At 34.4% G+C, this 27,060-nt stretch overlaps 1 protein-coding gene and 1 pseudogene across 1 annotated transcript in view; one reads left to right on the plus strand and one right to left on the minus strand.

Annotated features, from left to right (window-relative positions):
* Positions 1-27,060, plus strand: part of COL19A1 (collagen type XIX alpha 1 chain) — a 309,028-nt gene that overhangs the window by 51,932 nt on the left and 230,036 nt on the right. The window contains exons 7-9 of the mRNA XM_029943181.1: positions 9,151-9,231; positions 14,982-15,107; positions 15,566-15,628. Coding sequence (XP_029799041.1) covers positions 9,151-9,231; positions 14,982-15,107; positions 15,566-15,628 — 270 coding nt within the window. The remainder of the gene's footprint in view (positions 1-9,150; positions 9,232-14,981; positions 15,108-15,565; positions 15,629-27,060) is intronic.
* LOC115296379 lies at positions 13,757-14,966 on the minus strand (annotated as a pseudogene).

The raw sequence follows: 27,060 nt of genomic DNA on the forward strand, positions 1-27,060 counted from the left end.
TATATATATATATATATATATATATATGTATATATATATATATATATACCACATATTCTTGGTCCGTTCATCAGGTGATGGACATTTAGGCTCTTTCCATGATTTCGCTATTGTAGAAAGTGCCGCTATGAACATGTGCTCCTATGCATCAGCACTTCTGTATCCTTTGGGTAAATCCCTAGCAGTGCTATTGCTGGGTCATAGGGGAGTTCTACTGATAGATTTTTTTCCCTAAAGAAGGCCTATAGTCCTAAAAAAGTGAGATATATCTAAATTTCATGACTTCACATTTTCTTATGGGTTGAATGATGAGTAAACCCATAAAAATCTGAATGCAGGTCACCAATGGGAATTGCTAATACTGTTAACACAAAACACTTAATAGTTCAATTTTGTTTCAAAAGTACAATTTTGTACAAATACATATTTGGGTAATTTGTTTTTTCTAAATGCCCCTGTGGAAGGAATCAATATAGATAGATAATTGTTAGATGGATAAAGTTAATATATGTATGTATATATATTCAGTAAAATATATATAGTGTATAGAGTTGATAAAGTATTTTTAAAGTGTTTTCTCTTAGGGACAGTGAATGAATCACCGAGAATGTCATAACTGGAGCTCAGTGATGATCAGCAAAATAGGGCAGAGTAGGAAAAATGAATCCTGGAGACAAGACATCATGACATTGTGGAGAGTGAGCTGGTTTGAGGATCAGAGAGCTGTGGTTGTAAATCCTACCTCTTCTACTTAACTCTAATGATCTGCTAATTTATTTTGTTAGCTTTTAATTTATCTGGGCCTCAGTATTCTCAATTAAAAAATATTGTTGGTAGAGTTACTTACTTATAATTGTATAGAGTTTGTGCAGTAGTGCCCATTAGGTAGTTAGTTCCCTGTATATTCATTTATTTGTTCAAGACCAGACACTCCACTCAACCCTTCCCTAAGAGAATGGGCAGGGGGAGGGGAGAAAAAACTTCTCTTGCTCTCAGAGACCCTCAAGCTAATGGAAGGATCAAAGTGTATGTCAGTAAATGGTGGCTGCCAATAATAACAGTTTTAATTGTAATACAGCAGTATAGACAGACGTTTCAGAAAGGTCTCTCCAAAGGCAAGGGAGGAAGTGGAGGCTGAGACTATCAGTTAGAACATTAGTGCTGTAACTTTCAGCAATAGATGGATTGTAGGTAGATAGGAGTCAATTGAGGGAATTCTAGTCATAGTAGTAGAGAGTGGTGCCTGCTGCAAGTACCTAAGTTTGAGACTGGAGTTTAGGATTGGCATCTCTTACAGGACTAGTGAGCGCAAAGTGGGCTCTACTTCAAGAAGAACTGGAAGAACTAAGAACACACTGAGATACATTCGTAACCTTTGTGAGGAAGTAGAAATGAGAGAAAAACAACTTGTTTCAAGACCAGGGTCTGGGTTCAGAGCTCACCCTCTGAAGGTTGAGTGCTGTGTCCTTGTCTTATTAACTTATCATCCAAGAGAATAATTAAGCCCAGAACCTGAAGCTGAAAAATATCAGGTGTGTCCTCTAGAAAGACGTAATGTAAAAATTATAGTATTACAGTGGTTTTGTAATTAGTGTGATGTCTTACTTCATTTGAAGCTAAAATTAAAGCCATACCCAAAATGAGGGGACAGAGGAATATGTCCCAAATGAAAGAATAGGACAAAATGACAGTAAGAGATCTAAATGAAATGGAGAGAAGTAATATGCCTGATAAAAAATTTAAAATAATGGTGATAAAGATACTCACTGGGTTTGAGAAAAGGTGGAAGACCTCATTGAGAACCTTAACAAAGAGCCAGAAAGCATTAAAAATCAAACCAAACCTAAAACAGAGATCAAGAGCTCAATAACCTAAATTAAAAATTCACTAGATGGAGTACATTGTAGACTAGAGGAAGCACAAGAGCAGATCAATGACCTGGAGGACAGATTAATGGAAAGCAATGAAGTTGAACAGGAGAGAGAGAGAAAAAAAATATATACTTAGGGAACTCAGTGACATCATCAAGTGTAATAGCATTTACATGATAGGAGTCCCAGAAGGAAAAGAAAGAGAGAAGGGATCAGCTAAAAACTTCCTGAGTCTGGGGAAGGAAACAGAAATCCAGATCAAAGAAACACAGAGACCCTAGCAAAATCAGCCCCAGGAGGTCTACAACAAGACACATTATAATTAAAATAGTAAAAAGTAGTGATAAAGAGAGAATTCTAAGAGCAGCAAGAGAAAAGAAAACAGTTATATACAAGGGAAACTTCATAAGGCTATCAGCTAATTTTCAGTAGAAACTTTGCATCTCAGTAGGGAGTGCCATGTTATATTCAAAGTAATAAAAGAAAAACACCCGCTGCCAAAAATATTCTATCCAGCAAGACTATCATTCAGAATAGAGAGTTAAAGAGTTTCCCAAACAAACGAAAGTTAAAGGAATTCATGACCACAATGTCAGTCCTGCAAGAAATGTTAAAGGGGACTCTTTAAGTGGAAAAGAAAGACCACAAATAGGAGTAAGAAAAGTAGGAAACACAAGAGCAATCAAGTCAATTATATCTATGAAAATCAATCAAGGGCTTCACAAATAAAAGGATGTAAAGTATGACACCAAATACGTAAAATGTGAGTGGGAGAGGAGTAAAGAATGGGTTCAAATTTAAGTGACCATCAACTTAATATAGACTGCTATCAGCATAATGTATTATATATAAGCCTGATAGTAATCACAAATAAAAAACCAATAATATATGTGCAAAAAATAAAGAGAATAGAATCCATGTATATCACTAAAGAAAGCCAGAAAACTGAGAAAGAATAAAGCAAGAGAAGAAAGGAACAAAGAAGAACTATAAAAACAACCACAAAATAAGTAACAAAATGGCAATAAGTACATACCTATCCATAATTACTTTGAATATAAATGGACTAAATGCTCCAATAAAAAGACACAGGATCATGGAATAGATAAAAAAACAAGACCCATCTTTATGCTGCCTACAAGACACTAATTTCAAGCCTAAAGACACAGGAACATTGAAAGTGGGAAGGGGCAGAAAAGCATTTATCATGCAAACAGAAGTGAAAAGAAAAATAGCAATATTTCTATCAGAGGAAATATACTTTAAAACAAAGACTGTAATAAAAGACAAAGAAAAACACTATATAATCATGAAGGGTACAATCCAACAAGAAGATATAACTGTAAATATTTACGCACCCAATATGAGAGACTCCAAATACATAAAGGAGCTAATCACAATCATAAAAGTAGTCAACAGTAATACAATAATAATAAGGGACTTTAACATCTCACTAACATTAATAGATAGGTCATCTAAACAGAAAATTAACAAAGAAACATGGGTTTTGGGTGATACATTGGACCTGATCAATCTGACAGATATATTCAGAATGTTTAATCCCAAAACAGTATAATACACCTTTTCAAGTGCATATGGAACATTCTCCAGAAGAGATCACATAGTAAGCCACAAAACAAGTTTCAACAAATTAAAAAAGATTAAGTCATACCATGCATATTTTCCAATCACAATGCTATGAAACTAGAAATCATTCACAAGGGAAAACTGTGGAAAAAAAACAAATACATGGAGGTTAATAACATGCTACTAAAAATAAATGAATCAACCAAGAAGTCAAGAGGAAATGAAAAATACATGGAGACAAATGAAAATGAAAAACAGTGGTCCAAAATCTTTGGGATGCAGCGAAGCTATTCTAAGAGGGAAGTTAACAGCAATGCAAGTCTACCTCAAGATGCAAGAAAAATGTCAAATAAGCAACATAACCTTATGTATAAAACAGCTATAAGAAGAACAAACAAAACCTCAAACCAGATGGAAGAAAATAATATTAGAGCAGAAATACACCAAATAGAAACTAAAAAACAATAGAATAGATCAATGAAACCAGGAGCTGGTTCTTTGAAAAGATCAACAAAATTGATAAACCAACATTTAGCTAAATTCATAAAAAGAAAGAGCAAGAAAGAGAGAGAACACTCAAGATCAGAAATGAAAAGGGAGAAATAAAACTGACACCACAGAAATACAAATTATTGTGAGAAAATATGAAAAATTAGATGTCAACAAATTGGACAACTTAGAAAAATTGATAAATTCCTAGAAACATATAACCTTCCTAAACTGAATTATGAATAGAAAATTTTAACAGATCAGTTACCAACAATAAAATTGAACCAGTAATCCAATAACTAACAAAAGTCTGGAACCAGACTGTTTCACGAATGAATTTTACTGAGCATTTAAAGAAGAGTTACTGCCAACTTTTCTCAGACTATTGCAAGAAGTAGAAGAAAGCAAGCTTCTAAGTTCATTCCATGAGGGCAGCATTACCCTAAAACCAAAAGCATATAAAGACACTATAAAAAAAGAGAACTACAGGCCAATATCTCTGATGAACATAGATGGAAAAATCCTCAACAAAATATTAGCAAACTGAATCCAACAATACATTTAAAAAAATTATATACTGCAATCAAGTTGGATTTATTTCTGGATGCGAGTGGTTCAGTATTTGCAAATCAATCAGTGTGATGCATCATATCAACAAGAGAAAGGATAAAAAGCATATGATTATTTTAGTAGATGCAGAAAAAGCATTTGACAAAGTACAACATCCATTCATGATAAAAACCCTCAAGAAAGTAGGTTTAGTGGGAACATACCTCAAAATAATAAAGGCCATGTATTACAAACCCACAGCAAACATCATACTTAATGGTGAAAAACGGAGAGCTTTTCTTCTCAGGAACAAGACAAAGTTATTGACTCCCACCAATTTTATCAACATGGTACTAGAAGTCCTAGCCACAGGAGTCAGGTAAAAAAAGGAAGAAAAGGCATGCAAATTGGTAAGGAAGAAGTAAAACTTTCACTATTTGCAGATGACATGATAATATATAGAAATCTGTAAAGACTCCACCAAAAATCTACTAGAACTGATAAATGAATTCAGTATGGTTACAGGATACAAAATCAATACATAGAAATCCATTGCATTTCAATACACTAATAATGAAGTAGCAGACAAAGTAATTAAGAGTACAATCCCATTTACAATTGTACCAAAAATAATAAAATTCCTAGGAATAAACTTAACCAAGAAGATGAAAGACACGAACTCTGAAAACTACAAGACATTAATGAAAGAGCTTGAAGATGACACAAACTAATGGAATGATGTTCCATGTTTGTGGATTGGGAGAATAAATACTGTTAAAATCTCCATACTGCCCAAAGCAATCTACAAATTTAATGCAATCCCTACCAAAATACCAACAGCATTTTTCACAGAACTAGAACAAATAATCCTAAAGTTTATACGGAAGCACAAAAGTCCCTGAATAGCCAACTAATCTTGAAAAAGAAAAACAAAACTGGAGGTATCACAATTCCAGATTTCAAGATACACCACAAAACTGAATTAATCAAAACACTATAGTACTGGCACAAAGATACACACATAGATCAATAGAACAGAATAGAGAGCCCAGAAATAAACTCACAATTATATGGTCAATTAATTTTCAGCAAAGGAGGCAAGAATATACAATGGGAGAAAAACAGTCTCTTCAACAAATGGTGTTTGGAAAACTCGACAGCCACATGCAAAAGAATGAAACTGCACCACTTTCTTACATCATACATAAAAATAAACTCAAAATGGGGTAAGGATCTAAATGTGAGACCTGAAGCAATAAAAATACTAGAAGAAAGCAGTCAGTAATTTGACGGTATCTGTAGCAACATTTTTCTAGATATGTTTCTTGAGGCAAGGGAAACAAAAGCAAAAATAAACTATTGGACTTTTTCAAAATAAAAAGCTTCTGTACAGCACAGGAAACCATCAGCAAAACTAGAAGACATCCTAGTGAATGGGAGATGACTTTTGCAAATGACATATCTGGTAAAGAATGAGTTTCCAAAGCATGCAAGGAATTTATACAGTTCAGCACACAAAAAACAAATAATCCAATTAAATGGGCAGAAGACATGAACAGACATTTCTCCAAAGAAGACAAACAGATGGCCAACAGACACATGAAAAGGTGCTCAACATCACTCATTATCAGGGACATGCAAATCAAAACCACAAGGAGATATGACGTCACACTTTGTCAGAATTGCTAAAATCAAAAACAGAAAAAACAACATGCGTTGGTGAGGATGCCAAGAAAAAGGAACCCTTGTACACTGTTGGTGGAAATGTAAACTCATGCGGCCACTGTGGAAAACAGTATGGAGGTTCTTAAAAAACTAAGAATAGAAATATTATATATATACATATATTAATCAGCCATAAAAAAGAATGAAATCTTGGCATTTGCTCTGCATGGATGGACCTAGAGAGTATAAATGCTGAGTGAAATAAGTCAGAGGAAGACAAATACCATATGACTTCACTCATATGTAGAACTTAAGAAACAAAACAAATAAAGAAATTAAGAGACAAACCGAAAAACAGATTCTTAACTATAAAGAAGAAATTGATGGTTACCAGAGGGGGAGATGGGTGGGGGATGGGTGAGTAGGTAAATAGGGAAAGGGAATTGAGTACATTTATCATGATGAGCACTGAATAATGTACAGAATTATTGAATCACTATACTGTACACCTGAAACTAATGTAATACTTTATGTTAAATACACTGGAACTTACAATTTTTAAATAAATTAAAAAAGACAAAAATAAAAAATATTAAAGACATATTAAACTGCAGCTTTTTTATGAGATAGTGTTTGAGTTACAAACGAACAAAATACATATTTTATTCTATAAAGATTCTTCGTCCTGGGGCACCTCGGTGGCTCAGTAAGTTAAGTCTCCAACTCTTCATTTAGGCTCAGGTCATGATTTCACAGTTCATGGGATGGAGGCGTGCATCCACTTCTGTGCTACCATCGCAGATCCTACTTGGGATTCTCTCTCTCTGCCCCACTCTCTCTGCCCCTCCCCCATTCACATTTTTTCTCTCTTTTTCTCAATGAATAAACACTTAAAAAAAGATTCTTGGTCCTACAAAAAGCTTAAGTGAACTAATTTTTTATCATCTCCATACAGGCTCTATTATTCTTAAGATCTATTATAATGTGAAAGTGTTTTATTTATTCAGGATATCTGTTATTGAAGAAAATTATAATAATTGGGTTTTATTTTATGTATACTGTTCATTTGCTTCTGTGAGAAAGAGGTAGGTGACAAAACTGATATAAAGATTTTTTAAAACAAATTCTGTGTGACAAGGACCAGTATAGACTTAGCCCTGAACACTGTCCTTGTAAAGTACTATGTCAGTGAAGGATTCTCAAGTAACTAATGAATAAAAAAAAAGCATCATTAAACTAGGAATATAGTTTCAATGCCATGGTACTTGATTAGTTTCTAATCTGTCAAAAATTGATCATCTGTCTTCAGTTAGGTGAAATAATTCATATAAAGGCCCTAGTACAGTAGATGGTATATAACTGAGTTTTAATATTTATTGGTTATTTTGGTAACAATGATGATAAATTAGTTTTAGTTAGGAATAAAATTAATTGGAATCCCCATTCTTCTACTAAATGGGTATGTTATTATGTGGTGTTTCACTATGTAAGATAGTGTATTTAAACTTTATAAACAAAAGTTAACTTCAATACCTTGCAAAAAGTTACCAAAAAGAATCATTAAGTTTTATTTTATCTCAGAATTTTGCACTGGCTGAAAATCTTAGGCTGCTCATGAATTCACAAGATATCTGGAGTTCTTAACACGTTTCATGAGCTGAATTGATTTTATTCATCTCAGTGTAGAGTAATAGTTACAGTCTTCTTTCTCCCTCTTTGCTTTTTTGGTGTTGGGTAGAGTTTCAAAATAACAGAAGACATCTACTTTTCCTTATGGTAAGACTAATTATTGTTATATAACAGTTGAATATCTCTATAGCAAGTATTTACTGGTATCAAAATAATGTATAATCTAGTTCTGGAATTTTGGGAGACAGAGGAAGAGGTGAAGAGAGAGAGAGAAGGGCAGGCAGGAGGAGAATGGCCAAGGGAGAGGTCATTTTTAACGTGTGTTAAATATGTCAAATCATTGTAGGGTTTATTTTAATTAAACTACTAAATCTGCAACCACAAATTTATTTTAAAAGGCCCATTTACACATCTATCATGTTGAAATTCTGTCAATAGCCTTTATTATTTACATTACGTGGTTGCTTGATCTTGCATTTAAAGGCATGATTGTACTTTTTGTTGAACTGTAAAACTTTGGGTTGAGAGTAACTTGTTCCACAAGATGAGCAAACATTTCTAATACAATTAACTTGGTAAATGATCAATGTCTTGCAATATGAGTAATACATGACAATGAATGCCATATGATCACACCTGAACCAATGGTTCTTGAAATTTGCTTTGATGTACAAGTGCTTTGGGTTACAAGCATGGTTCCTGAATGAATTATGCTCACAAACCAAGGTTTTACTATTTTATATTTCATGTCCAATGCCAAAAAACATGAATATGATAAGCCAATAGAAGGAATTGATTTTTGTAAAAAATGTGCATATTGCTTAGGATTATCGCATAGATATTAGAATGCATGAAAAATAGATGAAAACCAAATCCCTCCCCTCTTTTTTTTCTTATTGGGAAGTGAGCATCTGTTTCAGTGCCTCAAATAAGAGATCTAGAGCTACTGAGAAAGCCTTTTCCATGTGTTCATGCCTTTGACTTTACTTTTTCTCCAGAATTTTTTACTTTGAAATAGTTCTAATTTTGTGAGCATACTTTATTGTAATGAATAACAATATCTCTCTTTTAATTAAATACTTCTTTTTCATATGAAACTACTAGCAAAGATTTGCAGTTGCCTTCATTATCTGATTTCTTTTATATAGAGATCTATCTCAGTAATTGAATTCATGCCTCTTTCTCTAATGGTCCATAAAATTATGAATCCTAAATTAAATAAAAACATTAAAAATATCTACTAATAATTTATTTGTATGTTCTTCTTTTATTTTTCCAGTTAAATCACCATAGTTCTTAAGTGCCTAAATGTGATTTTCAAGAAAACTAATGATGTGTCTTATTACGACTTTTTTAATAGATTGAACTTCACCAACTTAAAATCTACTGTAACTCAAACTTCATAGCCCAAGAAACATGCTGTGAAATATCGGATACTAAGGTATGTTAGTTTTCATGGCATGCAAAGACTGTAGAATGCCAGTTACGTAGTCTGTAGAGTGTAGACTTAGAGCAGCACTGAGTATCTTCTGTTGAAGCCAGGTGAGTAATTTGCTCCATGTAAGATACCCCTGGTAGTGCTCTCACATAGTTTGTTTTTACAGTGTGAATCCCCATGTTTTGGCTTGAACCTTGGGAATGGCATGTCCACACTTTGGATTTGACATAAATAAAAGAATTTATGACTTTCTCCTTAAACTATGTTCTAATGGTAACATCATCATTTTTCAGTTGCAGGAATTTTAAATCTGTCATCCTAAGTTATTATTACTCGTTTTCTTCTTCCAGTTTGTCATCCATCCTGGATAGTTTTCTTTGTGATAAATTTTTCGTCTATCTTTTCCCTGTTACTGACATGGTCCACTTTTATCTCATGCCTGGATTGTTGCATTGTCATGTCAGTTGCCTTTCCAGTCTCTAGGCCTTTTTATTTCAAGCGTAACCAGAATAAGTCTCTGAATCATTGCTTTGTATATGGATTTATTTTCTCTCAGTAAACATTTTTTATTCAAAACCATTGATCTTCTGTACATTGTGCTGAAGAACAAGGCTATGACAGACATGAATAAGGCCCATTTGCTGCCTGCTATTCATCTCTTTCTCCAAGCCTTTGGTCTCTCCCTGTTGGCAACAGATTATAAACTCAGTTACTCAGTCTCTCATTCTTAATATTCCCGACATAACTGTACAAATGTTAGTTTCTTGCACCAATATTCCATTTCAAAAAAAATACTGAATTCAGCACTTTCTGTATCTCTCATTATAATGATCAGGTGCACTATCTTACATCATTATATACAGTTTCATCTGTTCAGTTACACTTTAAACTCACTGAGGGGAGTTACACTTTTATGCTCCTCTTTTATTTTTTTCAATTTTTTAAATGTTGATTTTTGACAGAGAGAGAGACGTAGTGCAAATGAGGGAGAGGCTGAGAGAGAGGGAGAAACAGAATTTGAAACAACTGTCAGCTGAAGTGGGGCTCAAACTCATGAACCATGAGATCATGACTTGAGCCAAAGTTGGACCCTTAATCAACTGAACCACCCAAGCACCCCTCATGCTGTGCTTTTCTATTCCTAGAGCTTTGTATCTAGAAGATAGCAAAAACACTATTTGCTGAGTTGTTGACTTATCAACTATTAAAGCAGGTAGATGGGACAAAAAGTGTTTAAGATGGATTAATGTTAAAAAGTCTGACAGAAAAAACATATGAAAAGTAAAAGTAAAAAGTCAAAACATTTTTCTTTGTATCTTAGACTTTCCAGAACTTCTTTTTAAAAAAAAGTTTTTTTGTCTTTATTTTATTTTGAGAGACAGAGACAGAGAGTGAGCAGGGGAGGGACAGAGAGAGAGGGAGACACAGAATCTGAAGCAGGATCCAGGCTCTGAGCTGTCAGCACAGAGCCCAACGTGGGGCTCAGACCCACAGACTGTGAGATCATGACCTGAGCCAAAGTCAGAAGCTAAATTGACTGAGCCACCAGGCGCCCCCAGCACTTCTATACTTACATCCAAAATTATATGAAAATTTTATAAATAGCTTAGTAATTCAAAACTCTTTTTAACTTCTGTCTCTCATTGTAAATAGTAGAACAATCATGTGGCTGATTTAAAGCATAACTATCTTTCAAAAGTACTTGTTTTGCTTATGTAACTTGGTTTTATAAAACGTATCTCCAAACCCAGTTTATGGCTCTCATTCCAAGTAAAATGAAAGCTAGCCAAATGTCTTTCTATGAATGTCTAAAAAGATAATTTATAATGCCAATCTACAGATTTGAAATACCTAGACTTCCTGGAGCCGAATATGTAAATTTTGAAGGTGTTAATTCTCTAATAGTTTATTTTTTAAATTAATTATTTTTTTAGGATATAAGAGCTTTTAAAGTAATAGTTTTTCCTGATTGGAAAGGAGCATCCCAATGTTTTGATGTATCAAAATACTGAATTCTTGGGGTACCTGAGTGGTTCATTCAGTTAAGTATCCAACTCTTGATTTCAGCTCAGGTCATGATCTCATGGTGGGTTGTGAGATCAAGCCCCATGTTGGGCTCTGCACTGACAGCATGGAGCCTGCATGGGATTCTCTCTCTGCCCCTACCTGCTCTCTTTCTTTCTCTCACTCTCTCTCAAAATAAATAAATATAATAAATAAATAAATAAATAAATAAAATTGTGTTCTTGACCAGTAGTTTTTACTCTGTGTCATCACATCATAGATATTTTCAATACAAATTATGAGAAAACTGTTTAAGGACATATAGGTGATAGATTTAGTGGAGTGGTTTAATTATAAAAACAATGGCGTATCCTCACAAATCATGGGAAAAATTCATCACATCTTAAAAATATTATTTAGGAGTTAAATTGTGGAAAATAAGGTAGGAAGTCTTCTTCAACCGTAGGGGGAAAAAATAACAAAAACCTGCTTATTTTCTTGATGATAATTATTTGAAAGGACATCACCGTTCTGTTAATGAGTAAACAGAAAATAGAAACATGCTACATATTACAAATTGGAATGTATAGTTTGCAAGATAAATAATTACATAAAAGCCATTGAAGTGCATCAGTTATAGCCCCAACACCAACTTTTTTTTGGAAAAATATATTGAATTCAGAAAGTTTTAATGTGCTTGCTTAAAAATTTAATTTTATCCTAGAATTTCAAGTCAGACATGTTTTTTGTTATTAATAGTTTATAGCATATTTCAAGGGTAAAATTTATTCAAGATAATTTGTAAATATACTTCTTTGCTTCTATTAATTAGATTTTCTACTTCTGTCAACTTTCATGACTACAGACAGGCAGAAGGAGGAAATTAGCAACATTTGTTGAAAATAAATGAGAAATGTGATTAAAATCTGTAGGGCCAATTAACTAAATATGTGTCAGATCAAAACCAGAAGTTTTACAAAGGGAAGGGTCCTTACTTGTACATTTTTATGTTCCCTTTAGGCACTCTTGAAGAGTGTGGACAGTTTTATAGTGAAGCCCGAGACATACTGTTCAAGTCATTTAAATCCCCAATTTAATGTAGTAAAGTCAGTTTTCCAGAGCAAAATTACGAACTTGAATTGGTTTATGGTCATCTGAGTGGGAACCAGTAAAGCAGGACCTGCCTGGAAAATCATATCAAATCATATGAGATAAATGGACTATTCTGGTGATAATCGTGTTTCATTCTAATGTGACTTTAAACTTGTGGACTTGGAAACTGATCAAGATAACAAAAGAGCTAATTATTAAAGCTGGAGAGAGTAAATGTGGTGGAACTAGTGGATGACATGGGCACCTAATCCCAGTGTTGCTGGGTGCTATTTTTCTTACAGCTTTTATTGTTTTCATAGACACTGGGGTGCTATCCATTGTTTTCAAAATAATTTTGTGTGTTTATCGTCAAAAACTTGGAAAATATAGCCAAATTCAAAAAAGGAGGTAAGTATCAGCCGTGGTTTCACCACAGTAAATAACCACTGACAATCTTTTACTTTTGTATCCTGACACTATTTTTCCAAGCATATATAATTGGTAGTATGCAAAGTAATGTGTGAACCCTTCCCCCTAAATTGGAAATTCAGAGTTATGAAATTACAAGTGCATAAAATTACACATTCACAGTTACAAACTCTGGTGAGGAGCCTGGTAAATGATTTGACAGGAAAGGATACATTTATCTTCCCATCTGGATTTATTTTTGAGAGAGAAAAAAAAGCTCATTGCTTTGTAACTAAGTTTCACTTCATGTTATCCCACATGTTCTGAACCCACTGAAAAAGTATAAAATTTGCCACTTGTCTGTTACAGTGGAGACCTCTTAATAACTTGAAAGGACAATGAACTAGAATAAGAAACACTCTAATTAGATGCATACCATCTTGGAGTGTCAAAAGAATTTCTTTTCTTTTTTTTTTTTTTACGTGCTCTTTTTGTCTGTTTTCTTTTTCTTTTCATCATGTGTAATCTGAATATAGCATTAGTTTCTCACATCTTCCAACGTGTCTCCAACAGAATTCTTATGTCCCAGTTTATGTTAAATAGAAGTGAAATATTAAGGAAGATAGATTTAAGGGACACTTGTGCAACTTTTTTTTAAGCATTGTTCTCAACCATTTAATTTATTGAAAGGAGCTGCTGCCATGGTTCTTGATTTAGCAGCAGGCATTCTTTGTTTCGTTAGAGTTATAGTTTTATTTGTTGTATTGCTCTGGACTGTGACCATAAATCCAGTTTTCCACATTATTTTTAGTCAAGGGTCGTGGTATAGTTTCTTTGTGTTTGTAGTGATACATACTTGTCTTTCTGGGATTTGCCTCCTCACCATAGGGAATAGAGAGCTTTGGGTTCTTTCCAGCATGAATGATGATGTTAAGAGTTAGTATGCAGAGGAGGAGCCACTGGGCATAAAAAGGTTTGTACCTGAGATCTCAGTACGTAGGCACCAGGTACTTCTTTCTCAGGTTCATGGAAGCAATCCTCCACTCCTGAACCCCATCCTCCCCGGGGGCTCAGTGAAGGCTAGCCAATCTGATGCATGTGTGGGCAATAGTCCCATTGACTGGCACTTATAAATAGTCCATGCCAAACCCATGAGGTTTCCATGAATACCCCAAATCCTGCAGAAACTTATGGCTTGAACTTTCTAGCATCTTTAAAGTAGCTGAAATGTCCATAAATATCGGAATAGGCCCCTGAACCATCATCGCACCACCGTAGCAGGGAAGATGGAGGTAGTACTGCCTGCCATGTACATAATGAAGAGGGTCATGGGAATCTGTTTGAAGGGACCCACGGCAATGTTCCAGTAGTGCTTCTCCACTAGAATCCCATCTATCTCTTGCACGCTGCTATCAGGTAGGCACTTGTTTGTCCAAGCTACTGACAGGGCACAGTGAGTCTTCCTGGGTACCACCCCAGTCACTTTGGCTCTTGTTGCCTCCTCTAGGCCTGCGCAGCTCAGTGGCCCACTTGAAGCACCAGCCTCAGTTAGCCACCAGGCTCTCGGGGTCTTCATGGTACCAATGGCTGCCTACCAAAGCTACAAAGCTCCTTATGCCTTAACAATCATCTTATTGGAGTAGATGATGTTCTAAAAATTCAAGTTGCTTGCTTTATTTTAAATTTTGTTCCATAAAAATGTGTACAGATATAATGTATAAATATTCTATGGTAATAATGCGGTTATTGTAAATATTTGATATTTCTGTACTTATCATAAAGTCATTTATAATAGGTTTAGAATTCCTCACAAAAGGCGCACCTGGGTGGCTCAGTTGGTTAAGCATCTGATTTCGGCTCAGGTCATGATCTTGCAGTCTGTGGGTTTGAGCCACGCATCAGGCGCTGTGCTGACAGCTTGGAGTCTGGGGCCTGCTTCTGATTCTGTGTCTCTCTCTTTCTCTCTCTCTGTCCTTCTCCTGCTCATGCCCCGTCTATTTCTCTCAAAAATAAATATTTAGAAAAAGAATTCCTCACCAAAACAACAGGTTAGTGCATTGCTAATATGTTGTCAGTGTAATAAAACACATTGGGGGCCTAGTGAAAGAGCAAGGCCATTATCAACTTCATACTCCAGTGTCAACTTTTGGCTGCTTAAAAGGTGGTTCTTGCAGGCAACTCCAGTCGTCCCGAGTACTTGGGACGTTAGAATGTTGGGAAATAACCCTAATCATTTTTCTGGATTTCAGTGTCCAGATCAGGATGGCTTTGGAAGTACTGCATCATCACTGTTACCTGCTCACGCCAGTAAACTGTCTGCCTATCTACCAGCAAAGCAGGAACTTCAAGACCGGTGCCAGTGCATTCCAAACAAGGTTTGCTAGTTTTAATCTATGCCCACTGAGAGCCACTGCACAAAGTGAGCCAAGGCCCTCGGATGTGGCTCCAGTGTACAGAATGTGTCTTGACCTTTAGTCCTAGTTGAATCAAAAGCATAAGTCATTCAGTTGCCAGGGCGGGTGATGAGAGGGGAATTGCAGAAAGGATTTCCTGGATTTTTTTTTCTAACTAGTTCTCAGTTCACAGGCTTTTCAGGCTGTGAATTAGAATTATTAGAAAGGTAAGGGGAGGACCCACCTATACTACAGACAGATTTTGAGTACTTAGCATGTGCCAGGAATAGGCTTCAGTTCTGGAAATTCACAGTTGAAGGAAACAGTACTCTTCCACACATACACAAAAATCCTACTAGTGTCACCTTCATATTTATAAATGATTAGTCTTCGGCTCAATGTGACAGAATGTTTGATAACAGAAATTCATTTTTGCTCAGGGAGAAGCGGGTTTTCCAAGAACTCCAGGCTCACCTGGCCAGAAAGGGGATAAAGGAGAACCGGTAAGATACCACAAAACACTGTCAGAATGAAGGTGAATTGTTTCAAAAGTGACTTAAAATGTGTCTATCTCATATCTCTGTGTCCCATACAAATGCATGTTTCTGTTAAAGGCTATTAAGGACTATATTTAAATGATGATAACTGAAATAAGGAAAACTATATCAGCATCCAAGTCTGCTTTTGAGTTCCTATTGGAACTAAAATTTTAAGATATAGACACCCAAATCTTTGTGTCTATAAACTATAAGCAAAATTGTGACGCAAGAACATTTATATTTTAGTTGTGCTCTAACTTTCTCTAGCAGACCATTCACTGAATATTTGATGAGCTCTTAATTTACTTGTGTGTTGATGGGCCCCAACGGAAGATTCTTTTTTAGCTTCCTATTGTTCATTCATTTATTTTTATTAATAAAATTATATCTTCTTTGCCCATTTCTCCAGCTGCCCCCATCCCCCCAGCTCTGGCAATCACCAATCTATTCTCTGTATCTGTGAGTTTATTTTCCTTCCTTTCCCTTCCCTTCCCTCCCCTCCCCTCCCCTTCCCTTCCTTCTCTTTACTTTCCTCCACATATGAGAGATCATACAATATTAGTCTTCAACTGTCTGGCTTATTTCATTTACTACTAATGCCTTTGAGGTCCATCCATGTTGTCACAATGACAAGATTTTATTCTTTTTATGGTTGAATAATATTCCAGTGGTGTGTGTGTGTGTGTTTGTGTGTGTGTGTCTATCGCATCTTTATCCATTCATTCATTGATGGACATTTAGATTGTTTCAACATTTGGTTACTGTAGATAATGCTTCTGTGAATGTGGAGGTATATCTATCTTTTTCAGTTAATGTTTTTTATTTTCTTCAGATAAAGTCATATATTTTTAATTTTTTGAAGACCGTCCATATTGTTTCCCATAATAGCTATATAGCATACATTCCCACTAGCAGTGCATGAAGCTTTTTCTCTCTCTCCACATCCTTATGAACACTTGTTATTGTTTGAGCTTTTAATAATAGCCATTCTCACAGATGTGAGGTGTTACCTCATTGTGGTTTTGATTTGCATTTCCTTGATAATTGATGATCTTGAGCATCTTTTCATGTACCACTCAGCCATCTTTATATCTTCTTTGGAAAAATGTCTATTCAGGTCTTCTGTTCATTTTTAATTGTATTATTATTATTGTTTTTTGCTATTGAGTTTTTGAATTGTTTGTATATTTTGGATATTAGCCCCTTGTGAGATATATGATTTACACATACTTTTCCATTCAATGGGATATCTTTTCATATTTTGATGGATTCCTATGCTGTGCAGAAGCTTTTTAGTATGATATAGTCCCCATTAATTATTTCTGCTTTTGCTTTCTGAGTTAAAAATGGTCACCATGACCTATGTCAAGGAGCTTAGTGCCAATGTTTTCTTCTAGGAGTTTTATGGCTTCAGATCTTATAGTCAGGTCTTTAATCTATTTTGAGTTAATTGTGTAATATGGTGTAAGATAGTGATCAAATTTTATTCTTTTGCATGTGGCGGTCCAGTTTTCCCAACACCATTTATTGGAGAGACTCTCATTTCTTCATTGTTATTTCTTCATTCTTGGCTCCTTCATCATAAATTTATATATGGATTTATTTCTTGCTTCTCTGTTTGTTCCATTGATCTATGTGTCTGTTATGTTGCCAGTATTATACTATTTTAATTTTTAAAGCTTTGTGATATAATTTGAAATCAGGGAGCATGACTCCTCCAGCTTTGTTCTTCTTTTTCAAGACTGTTTTGGCTATTGGGTTTTTGGGGAGTTTTTTGTTTGTTTGTGGTTCTGTACAAGTTTTAGAATGTTTCTTCCATTCCTTGAAAAATGTCATTTTTGTTTTTGTATTTTGAGAGAGAGAGAAAGAGCATGAGTAGGGGAGGGGCAGACACACACACACAGAGAAAGAGCATGAGCAGGGGAGGGGCAGACACACACTCACACACACACACACACACACACACACACACACACACACACAGAATCTGAAGTAGGCTCCAGGCCCTGAGCTGTCAGAATAGAGCCTGACATGGGGCTTGAACTCACAGTCTGTGAAATCATGACCTGAGTCAAAGTCAGATGCTTAACTGACTGAGCTGACTGAATGCCCTGAAAAATACCATTTTTGATAGGGATTGCACTGTACTGTAGATTGCTTTGAGTAGTGTAGATATTTGAACAATATTGATTCTTCTAATCCATGAGCATAGAATATCTTTCCATTTGTGTCTTCTTCCATTTCTTTTATTACTGTCCTATAGTTTTCAATATATATGTCTTTTACTTCCTTGGTTAAATTTATTCCTAGGTATTTTCTTCTTTTTGATGCAATTATAATTAAGATTTTTTTAAATTTCTCCCTCTGATAGTTCACTAGGGTATAGAAACACCACAGATTTTTGTGTCTTGATTTTGTACTCTACAACTTCACTGAGTTTGTTAATTAGTTCTAACAGTCTTTTGACAGAGTCTTTAGGGTTTTCTATATATATAATCATGTCATTTGTAAATTGTGACAGTTTCACTTATTTCTTTTCAATTTGGATGCCTTTTCTTGCCCAACTGTTTTGGCTAGGACTTCCAATGCTACATTGAATAGTAGTAGCAGGATTGGGCATCCTTGTCTTGTTTCTGACCTTAAAGGAAGAGTTTTCAGCTTTTCACGATTGAGTAGGTTGTTAGTTGTGGGCTTGTCATATATGGCCATTATTATGTTGAGTTACTTTTCTTCTATACTCACTTTCTTAAGAATTTTTATAATATATGGATGTTGAATTTTGTGAAACACTTTTTCTGCATCTATTGAGATTATCATACAATTTTTATCTTGAACTTTGTTAATAGAATGTATCATATTGACTAATTTATGGGTGTTGAACCATCCTTGCATGCCTGGAATAAATCTCACTTGATCATGGTGTATGATATTTTTAATATATTGTTGAATTCAGCTTGCTAATATTTTGTGAGAATTTTACATCTATGTTCATCAGGGATATTAGCTTGTAATTTTATTTATTTGTGGTATATTTGTCTAGTTTTGGTATGGTAATGCTGTCCTCATAAAACAGGTTTGAAAGAGTTCTCTCTTATTCTATGTTTTGTAAGAGTTTGAGAGAGAGTGGTACCAATTCTTCTTTGAATGTTCAGTAGAATTCACCAATGAAGGTCTCTGGTCCTGCAGGTTTGTTTATTGGGAGATTTTGATTAATGATTCAGTCTTCCTATTAGTAATCAGTCTGCTCATTTTTTATTTATCATGTTTCAGTCTTGGTAGGATGTATGTTTCTAGGAATTTATACATTTCTTCTAGATTGTCCAATATGCTGATGTATCGCTCTTCATAGTAGTCTTATGATCCCTCATATTTCTGTGGTGTCAGTTTTAACTTCTTTTTCATTTCTGATTTTATTATTTATTTGATTGATTCTCTTTTTTTTTGGTGAGTATACTTAAGGGTTGTCAATTTTGTTTTTCTTTCAAAGAACCAGCTCTTAGTTTTATTGGTCTCTATTATCATCTTAGTCTCTATTTCATTTATTTCTGCTGTATTCTTTTTTATTTCCTTCTTCCTACTAACTTTGGGCTTTGATTTTTTTTTTCCTAGTTCCTTGGGGTGTAAAGTTAGGTTGCTTATTTGAGACTTTTTGTATTACTTGTGGTGGGGATTTATCACAATGAACTTCCTCTTGGAATTGCTTTTGCCGTATCTCACAAATTTTGGTATGCCATATTTACATTTTCACCTGTCTCAAGATATTTTTTATTTCTCTTTTGATTTTTTTTACATTTATTTATTTTTTGAGAGACAGAGAGAGATGGAGTGTGAACAGGGGAGGGGCAGAGAAAGAAAGAGACACAGAATCTGAAGCAGGCTCTAGGCTCTGAGCTAGCAGTCAGCACAGAGCCCAACATGGGGCTTGAACTCACGAACCATGAGATCATGACCTGAGCCAAAGTTGGATGCTTAACAGACTGGGCCAAGCAGGCGCCCCTTGATGTTTTTTCTTTGATCCATTCATTACTCAGTAGCATGTTGTTTAATATCTACATATTTATGAATTTTTAATTTTTTTTCATTTAATTAATTTCTAGTTTCACACTATTGTGGTTGCAAGAGATGCTTGAAATTATGTCAATTTCTTGAATTTCTTAAGATTTGTTTTTGTGACCTAACATTTGATCTGTCTTGTAAAGTGTTCCATATGCACTTGGAAAGGATGCATTTTTGTTGCTTTTGCATGGAATATTCTGATCCTGGTGTATAATGCTTTCACTTATTGTTGAGTTCATTTTGCTACTATTTTGTTGAGAATACTTGCATCTATGTTTATCAGGGATTGATTATAATTTACTTTTCTTGTGACTTGTTTGTCTTGTCTGCTGAGGGTTTCTCACTGAGGATTCTTCTTTAGCTTCATACCCTTGTCTTAAATAGTTCATCTTTGTTGAACTAATTCTAGGCAGTATTCCATGTTTAGAGATTTGCCTTTCCCTTCTCCCTGCATGTCAAAACTGAAGTGTTCTATTTTCTACTTTGTAATATCATATCTTTTGTTAGTTAACTAAATAAATTAATTTTTGCTAAGCTTAGAAGTTGATTATGTTTTTGTTTTCTTTCCAATGTGAAACATTTAAATTCTATTCATACCTTAACTTGGAAATCCATGGTTCTTAATTAACAACATAATCTAAGTGAGCTCTTTATTTTAAAAGGTAGGAGACTGATGTCTGAGTAACAACTGATCCTTCAGACTTGCAGAGCAAGCTTCAACAAAGATAATCGTGGGCATCTGACTGCCAAAATAAGTTCTGCCCATTGTGGCTTGCTTGGGAACTTTAGGGACCTTAGCAGCTGTTCAAGAGAGAATTTTGAAGAAGGACAGAGCATCTATTTTTTCCCTTTAAATCAAATTACTTGGGATGACTTTGCCTAATGCTATTAAGCAATATCTAGTTCTAAGGACTACTTCAGTCAAACTGAACTTAGAAATCATTATAGCAATAGCTCGTATTTATTGAGTACTTACTATGTGCCAGACACTGAGAAGGAGTGATTTAGGTATTTTACATTTTTGATCTTTCATGTTAAGTGTTGGTATTACTGTTTTATAAAAGGCAAAACTGAAGTTTATGGAGGTTAAATTGTTGCCCAAGGGCACATGAGCAAGCTGGGAGCTGAACCCCTAGACCTGTCAAATCCAGTGTCCTTCTCTTAATCAGTTTGCATTCTGAAAGTTGCTCTATATTTTAAAAGCTCTTCAGTATTCTTTGTGTTCTTCGATCATGGTACTTTCACTTTTAATACATATATTAATCCTTATAACTTCATAAAGAATGGCAACCCAATATTTTTATCCTCATTTTGCAACTGAGAAAACCATGCATGGGTAGAATGATGTGCCCAGGCTAACATAAGTAAGAGGACTCATAGAATAGAGAGATCTGGATTAATCCTAGCTCTTCTCAGGTTAGCAGTGTGAGCTTGGCCAAGACACCCAGTCTCTTCATGCTTCATTTCCCTCATCTGTAAAGGAGGGTGTATCATCTATCATTTCTACCTACATTGTAAGGTCGACACAAAGTACTTTGAAAATGCATATATGGCTTACTTGTTGGTGATTGTGATGTGATGCACATGACCATTTTTTAACTTGACTTCCCTTTTTTTTGACTTACCAATTCTATGAATTTAAGATTACTGGTATAGGAAGAAATTTCACATGCCAGTTTTAGAAGGGAAAAAATACTTTAACAATATCCCGGCCCCTTTTATAAAACATTAAGTAAATATTATGAAAATCATTAAATCACCTTAAAATATTTTTAAAAAAGATTAAGTGCTAAGTCTCTCTTGTTAGAGCGTATATCTTTTAAAGACTCATTCTTTCCTCCATACTCTTTAATCATAAGTAGATGTCTCCTTTAACATGTAAATATTTATTTTTCTTTTATTCACTAATTTATCAGCAACTATTTATTGAGTTCCTATTATTATAACAAAAAGTATACTAAGGTCTTGAGCTATAGCAATAGTGAGAAAGCATAGGCTTACTCTCACTGAGTTTACAATTTAGTGTTGATTTGTTCAAGGAGCCTTTCCTCCCTCTGTAGGAAAGAAAACCAATAGAAAAGAACTAGGAAGGAATTAGTAAAAATGATAACCAGCCAATTTATTTTATTCCAAATATATAAAATATACAGAAATGTATCTTAGGGTTACAATGTGTTATGTACCTTTCCACTTAATGTATGTTTTTAAAATACTAACATTGGTTAGACTACATAGAACTCATAATTGCAGGTGATTTTAGTAGCCAGGTAAAAATAGCTGGGGTAAAATAAATTGATGATCTACAAAACAAGACAAATAATTGATTGGTACACTTCCTTTATTTTTTCAGTACAAGCACCAGCATTTGATTAAACCAGCATAGTAGTTGCTGAGTAATTATGACTTCAGATGACTGTGGCCATGAATGTGTTCCACTTTCTTGGCACTTGTAATAAACATAGATGTATTGTTTCATTTTAAGGAGTTGATGATGCATCTGTTCCTGTTCTTATTGTACTGTGTGATCCTGCAAATTTAATATGCAATAAATAAAGATGACTTTCCTCCGTGTTTAAGTCTGGTATATAATTTTCATTATTAGAGTAGATGCACAAAATAATGCTTGCATAGCTTGAAGATTGAAAGTCATTTTTCTCTAAGGCATGTTGAATAGTTAATTTTGTGAAATGATCAGAAGTGCAGTGTTGCTAAGAGAACTGGATGTTCTCAAGGATTTCCTTTTGGCTTTAAGACTGACAAAGGATATTTAGGACAGTATATTAGAAGGCTTACCTCTTTGGAACCTGAACCACTGCGATTCAATCCTGTCTACCTCTTACTAACTTTGAAAATGATCCTTAATAATACCTAGTCAATACTTTATTGTAAAGAAGGAATAGAATAAAACGTATATAAAATACTGAGTGCCAGAAACTGGCACGTATTAGGTACTGAAAAAACATATGTTTTTTCTGCTTTCCTATTCACAGTATAGTGTTCATATATTGAAGGAAAGATGGAGATAATCCTTTGAGTTCAGTTTCTTATGTGACTTAATCAAAAACAAAATAATATTCATTTGTAAAATAATTCCTTGGAATTTGCAATTGATGAAATATTTTAGTATGTAAAAACCTTGAATAGCTATTGTAGGCTACTTGTAAATATTAATAATTTATTGATAATTCACTTCTTAAAAAGATCACTTAATGATTTAAGTATTTCATTCAAATTTGTGTCTTCTGTTCCCAACATTCACAATTAATAATCATGTCGGTAAATTCTTTCCTACCTGTGTCAAAATCCACCCGTGGCTTCCTCTCTCCCGCAAGGTGAATCAGCACTGAAGCTCTTGCCTTGACTACAAGGCTTTGCATAGTGTGTAGAGCTCTCCCTCTCCTACTCTCTACTACCTGTATTGCTTCCTACCATCTCCCCATTCACTCCTGCTCCAGGGTCTTTATTTCAGGTTACATATACCTGGGATTTCTTCAGAGAGCCTCCTGGCTCTCCGCTTCACACCATTTAGGTTCTTGCTCAGAAATCACTTTAAAATAAAAAAGGCTATTCTGATATCTTTATATAAAAAGCATTCCTTCATTCTACCTCTCTTCTTTCTTAGCATTTTTAGTGTCACCTGACTTGTTAACATTATCTTTCTATTTATTTCCTCTACTAGAACAGAAGTTTTGTGAGCAACATACATAGAACAGCACATAGTAGGAGTTGAATGAATGAATGAACATCATACCTGAAAGTCTAAATCATCAACTCAGTTGTTTCTAGAGCCTATAAATTCAATGTCCCAGTTGCCTAGGGCACTTTGCCAAGCACACAGAGTCAATTTGCAGAGGAAGAACTAGATACGCAAAATCATAAAGCACAGTTACATTATTCACTATTGTTCTACTACACTTTTTCTTTTAAAAAACAAAAGTTAGTGACCTGATTAGTTTTAGCTTCATATTGCCAATTAGTAATGAAGAATCAGAAATATTTGGGAAAAATACCTGTTTGGGCTTAATTTAGTGTTTATCTTTACTTGCCTATGTTCTCATCCATGCTTTGTTAATATGATTTACTGCTTTGTTTTTTCTTTTCATAAAAATAATGACCCTCTCTCATAGAGTAAGATTAAAATTCAACTGCTGCTTGTATTTGAACACTTAGATGTGATCAGTATTCTATATTAGGGCACCTAATCAAATCATATCATCTGTCTAAGAGTAAACTCTGGATGACATTATTTGAAATAACAATACTTTTCTTTTATTCAAACTTGATTATTATAATGTCCTGAATTTTTTAATTTCCTTTTTCTTAGCAAATGTAATTTGCAACCTGTTTACTTAGCAACCACATTACTTTCTCAGTTCTTTAAGACCCTGGCTAATACCTTCACCCACATCAAAGTTGAAATTCCCTCAGAATTTTATAAAATAGCAGCCTAATTTCAATGTCCCTGAACCTAAGGGGGAGAATGATATGAGTTCTATTTGAGGAATAATTTTACAGTTTATTTTTGTATTATTATTTTCCACATAGTCAGTTAATTTCCCAAAAAGTATAGACTTTATTAAATGATTACTTTGCTGACATACTACTAGAGAGTATTAAAATAATTTAAAATGGTATAAGTTAACTTACTTGATCTAGAGTCAGAAACTTTGGTTTTGATTCCTTTCTAATATGAAAAAATGTATATTTTTTAAAATCTGACATTATTCATATGCTCATTCTATAGCCAAACCACACCAATAAAAAATAGGTCTCAAAATTTGTTCATAATTTTTGATAGAAAGAAATTACTTAGTAGCAGCCTCTCTGAGATAGGATTTAATATTGATTTTTGACTTTCTGTCTGTGTTGATATAAGAAATAAAAAATATTTCTTTATCCTTTCTAATCTAATATTGAGTATATTTGATTTATTTTGTATCAATTTTTGTATCCATTTTTATATGTTTTACCCAACGTGATATAATCTCCTCTAATCTCTAGAAACTTGAGTTAAAATTTGCATGTGTGCCTAAAATCTGAAATTAACATACTATATCAGTATAATAATGACATTATATATTCATACAATTCTGATATATTTCTTAATTTCTACCACACATTAGTGATAGAAAAATCTCATTCAAAAAGTTTATATTATTTTCACCATTTCAAAGATAATTTATTAGACTGGATTTGTGGTAGAGCCATTAAGGCAGATATAGGTAACATATCAGCTTCATTGAGACTGTTTTTTCCAGTTTAGATTGAAGAGCAGGGAAGCTAACAATTGGATTGACCCAGCTGTGAGATTTTCCCCAGAGGATATAATGGAAGATCAGACACATTAATGAAACATATGTGGGTACCTTAGAGTCTAAAGTTTCCTGACCTAGGTGGAGGGGTCTCTCAGTCAGTCAAGCAGCTGACTCTTAATTTCGGCTTGGGTCATGATCTCATGATTCATGAGTTTGAGCACCATGTCAGGCTCTGTGCCTGCTTGGGATTCTGTCTCCCTCTTTGTCTGCCCCTCCTGTGCCCATGCTCTCTCCCGCTTTCTCTCTCTCAAAAATAAATAAATAAAACATTTAAAATTTCATGACTTATTTGAATTGAAAGCACCAAGTATTAGTTAAAATAAAAGCAATAGAATCATTCCTAACCTTCGATAAACATAAAAGAAATGACAAAATTGAGTTATATGTATGTGTAGAGAATGTCTAGTTTTAGTTTTTATTAGCCCTTTGATATCTATTACTTACCAACATTTTGATAATTTATTGTCAAAACTATAGTTTAGTGACTTGTAGATGATATGAGGAAGGAACTAAGGGAACAAACTTTGGTGCAAGGAGAAGCAACTTATCTGTGAAATGGTAGATTCTCTTTGACATTAGCAATTAATATACCTTTAAAAAAAACCTAATGAGCATTTCCTTATTTTAGGGGTCAGGTGGTATTAAAGGTGAATTTGGTGCTCCTGGAATTCCTGGGGGAAATGTATGTGGATTTTGCGATTTGTTTAAACTGTGTGGCTGTTTTATGTTTTTACATTAGTATTATTATTTTTAATTAAAATCCAAGTTAATTAACATATAGTGTAATAATTGTATCAGAATAGAATTTAGTGATTCATCACATATAACACCAGTGCTCCTCAAGTGTCCTTCTGAATGCTCATTGCCCATTTAGCCCATCCCCCCACCCTGCCAGCAACCCTCAGTTAGTTCTATATATTTAAGAGTCTCGTATGGTTTGTCTCCCTCTCTGTTTTTATCTTATTTTTGCTTCCCTTCCCCTATGTTCATCTGTTTTGTTTCTTAAATTCCACATATCAGTGAAATCATATGGTTCTTGTCTTTCTCTGACTTAGCTTAATACACTGTAGTTCCATCCACATTGTTGCAAATGGCAAGATTTCATTCTTTTTCATCACCATGTATTATTCCATTGTATCTATGTGCCACATCTTTATCCATTCATCAGGTGATGGACATTTGGGCTCTTTCCATACTTTGGCTATTGTTGATAGTGTGGCTGTTTTAAAACTTTGTACCGGATAGGAAGAGAAAATATACAGAACAAGTCTGATTGTTAAGAGGTCAGCAAACTGTAGCGAGCTGCCAAATCGCTCACTGTATGATTTTGTAAATAATGTTGCTGTGGAGCACAACCACACTCATTTGTTTTCATATTGTCTTAGACTGCTTTTGTACCACTTGGCAGTGTTAGGTAAGTGTGGCAGAGATCAGATGGCCAGCAAAGTCTAAAATATTTACTGTCTGGCCCTTTAGAGAAAAACTTGCTGACCCCTGCTCTGGATCATTACCCATTATTCCAAGAGCACCAAAGCATCTTAGTTTCACCATTTTTTGTATGCTATAGTATCTTTTCATACCTATTTCACTGTAGATGTAAATTAAACATTTAAAGATATAGTACCACAGGAGATACTGTAACTCAAAAAACAAGAGGTATAATTGATCCATCAGTAAAATGCTATAAATATAGTATTTATCTCATAAAGTGGTTGATTTTTCATATTGTCTTTTTCATACTGTCAAGATAATTCTGCATGATGAATTTACTCACCAGAAGTTAGGTGGCAATTCAGCATCTTATTTAAGTTCAGTTTTGTTTTATACATTTTTTTATTTGAATATAATCGACATGCAGTGTTACATTAGTTTCAGGTGTACAACATAGCGATTGAACAATTCTATAAGTTAGGCTGTGCTCACTGCAAGTGTAGCTACCGTCTGCTGACAGTCTGTCATCATACAATGCTACTACAGTACCATTGACTGGTCCCCTCATGCTGTGCCTTTTATTTCTGTGACTTA

This window comes from Suricata suricatta, chromosome 7, assembly GCF_006229205.1.
Source record: "Suricata suricatta isolate VVHF042 chromosome 7, meerkat_22Aug2017_6uvM2_HiC, whole genome shotgun sequence".
Lineage (NCBI taxonomy): Eukaryota > Metazoa > Chordata > Mammalia > Carnivora > Herpestidae > Suricata > Suricata suricatta.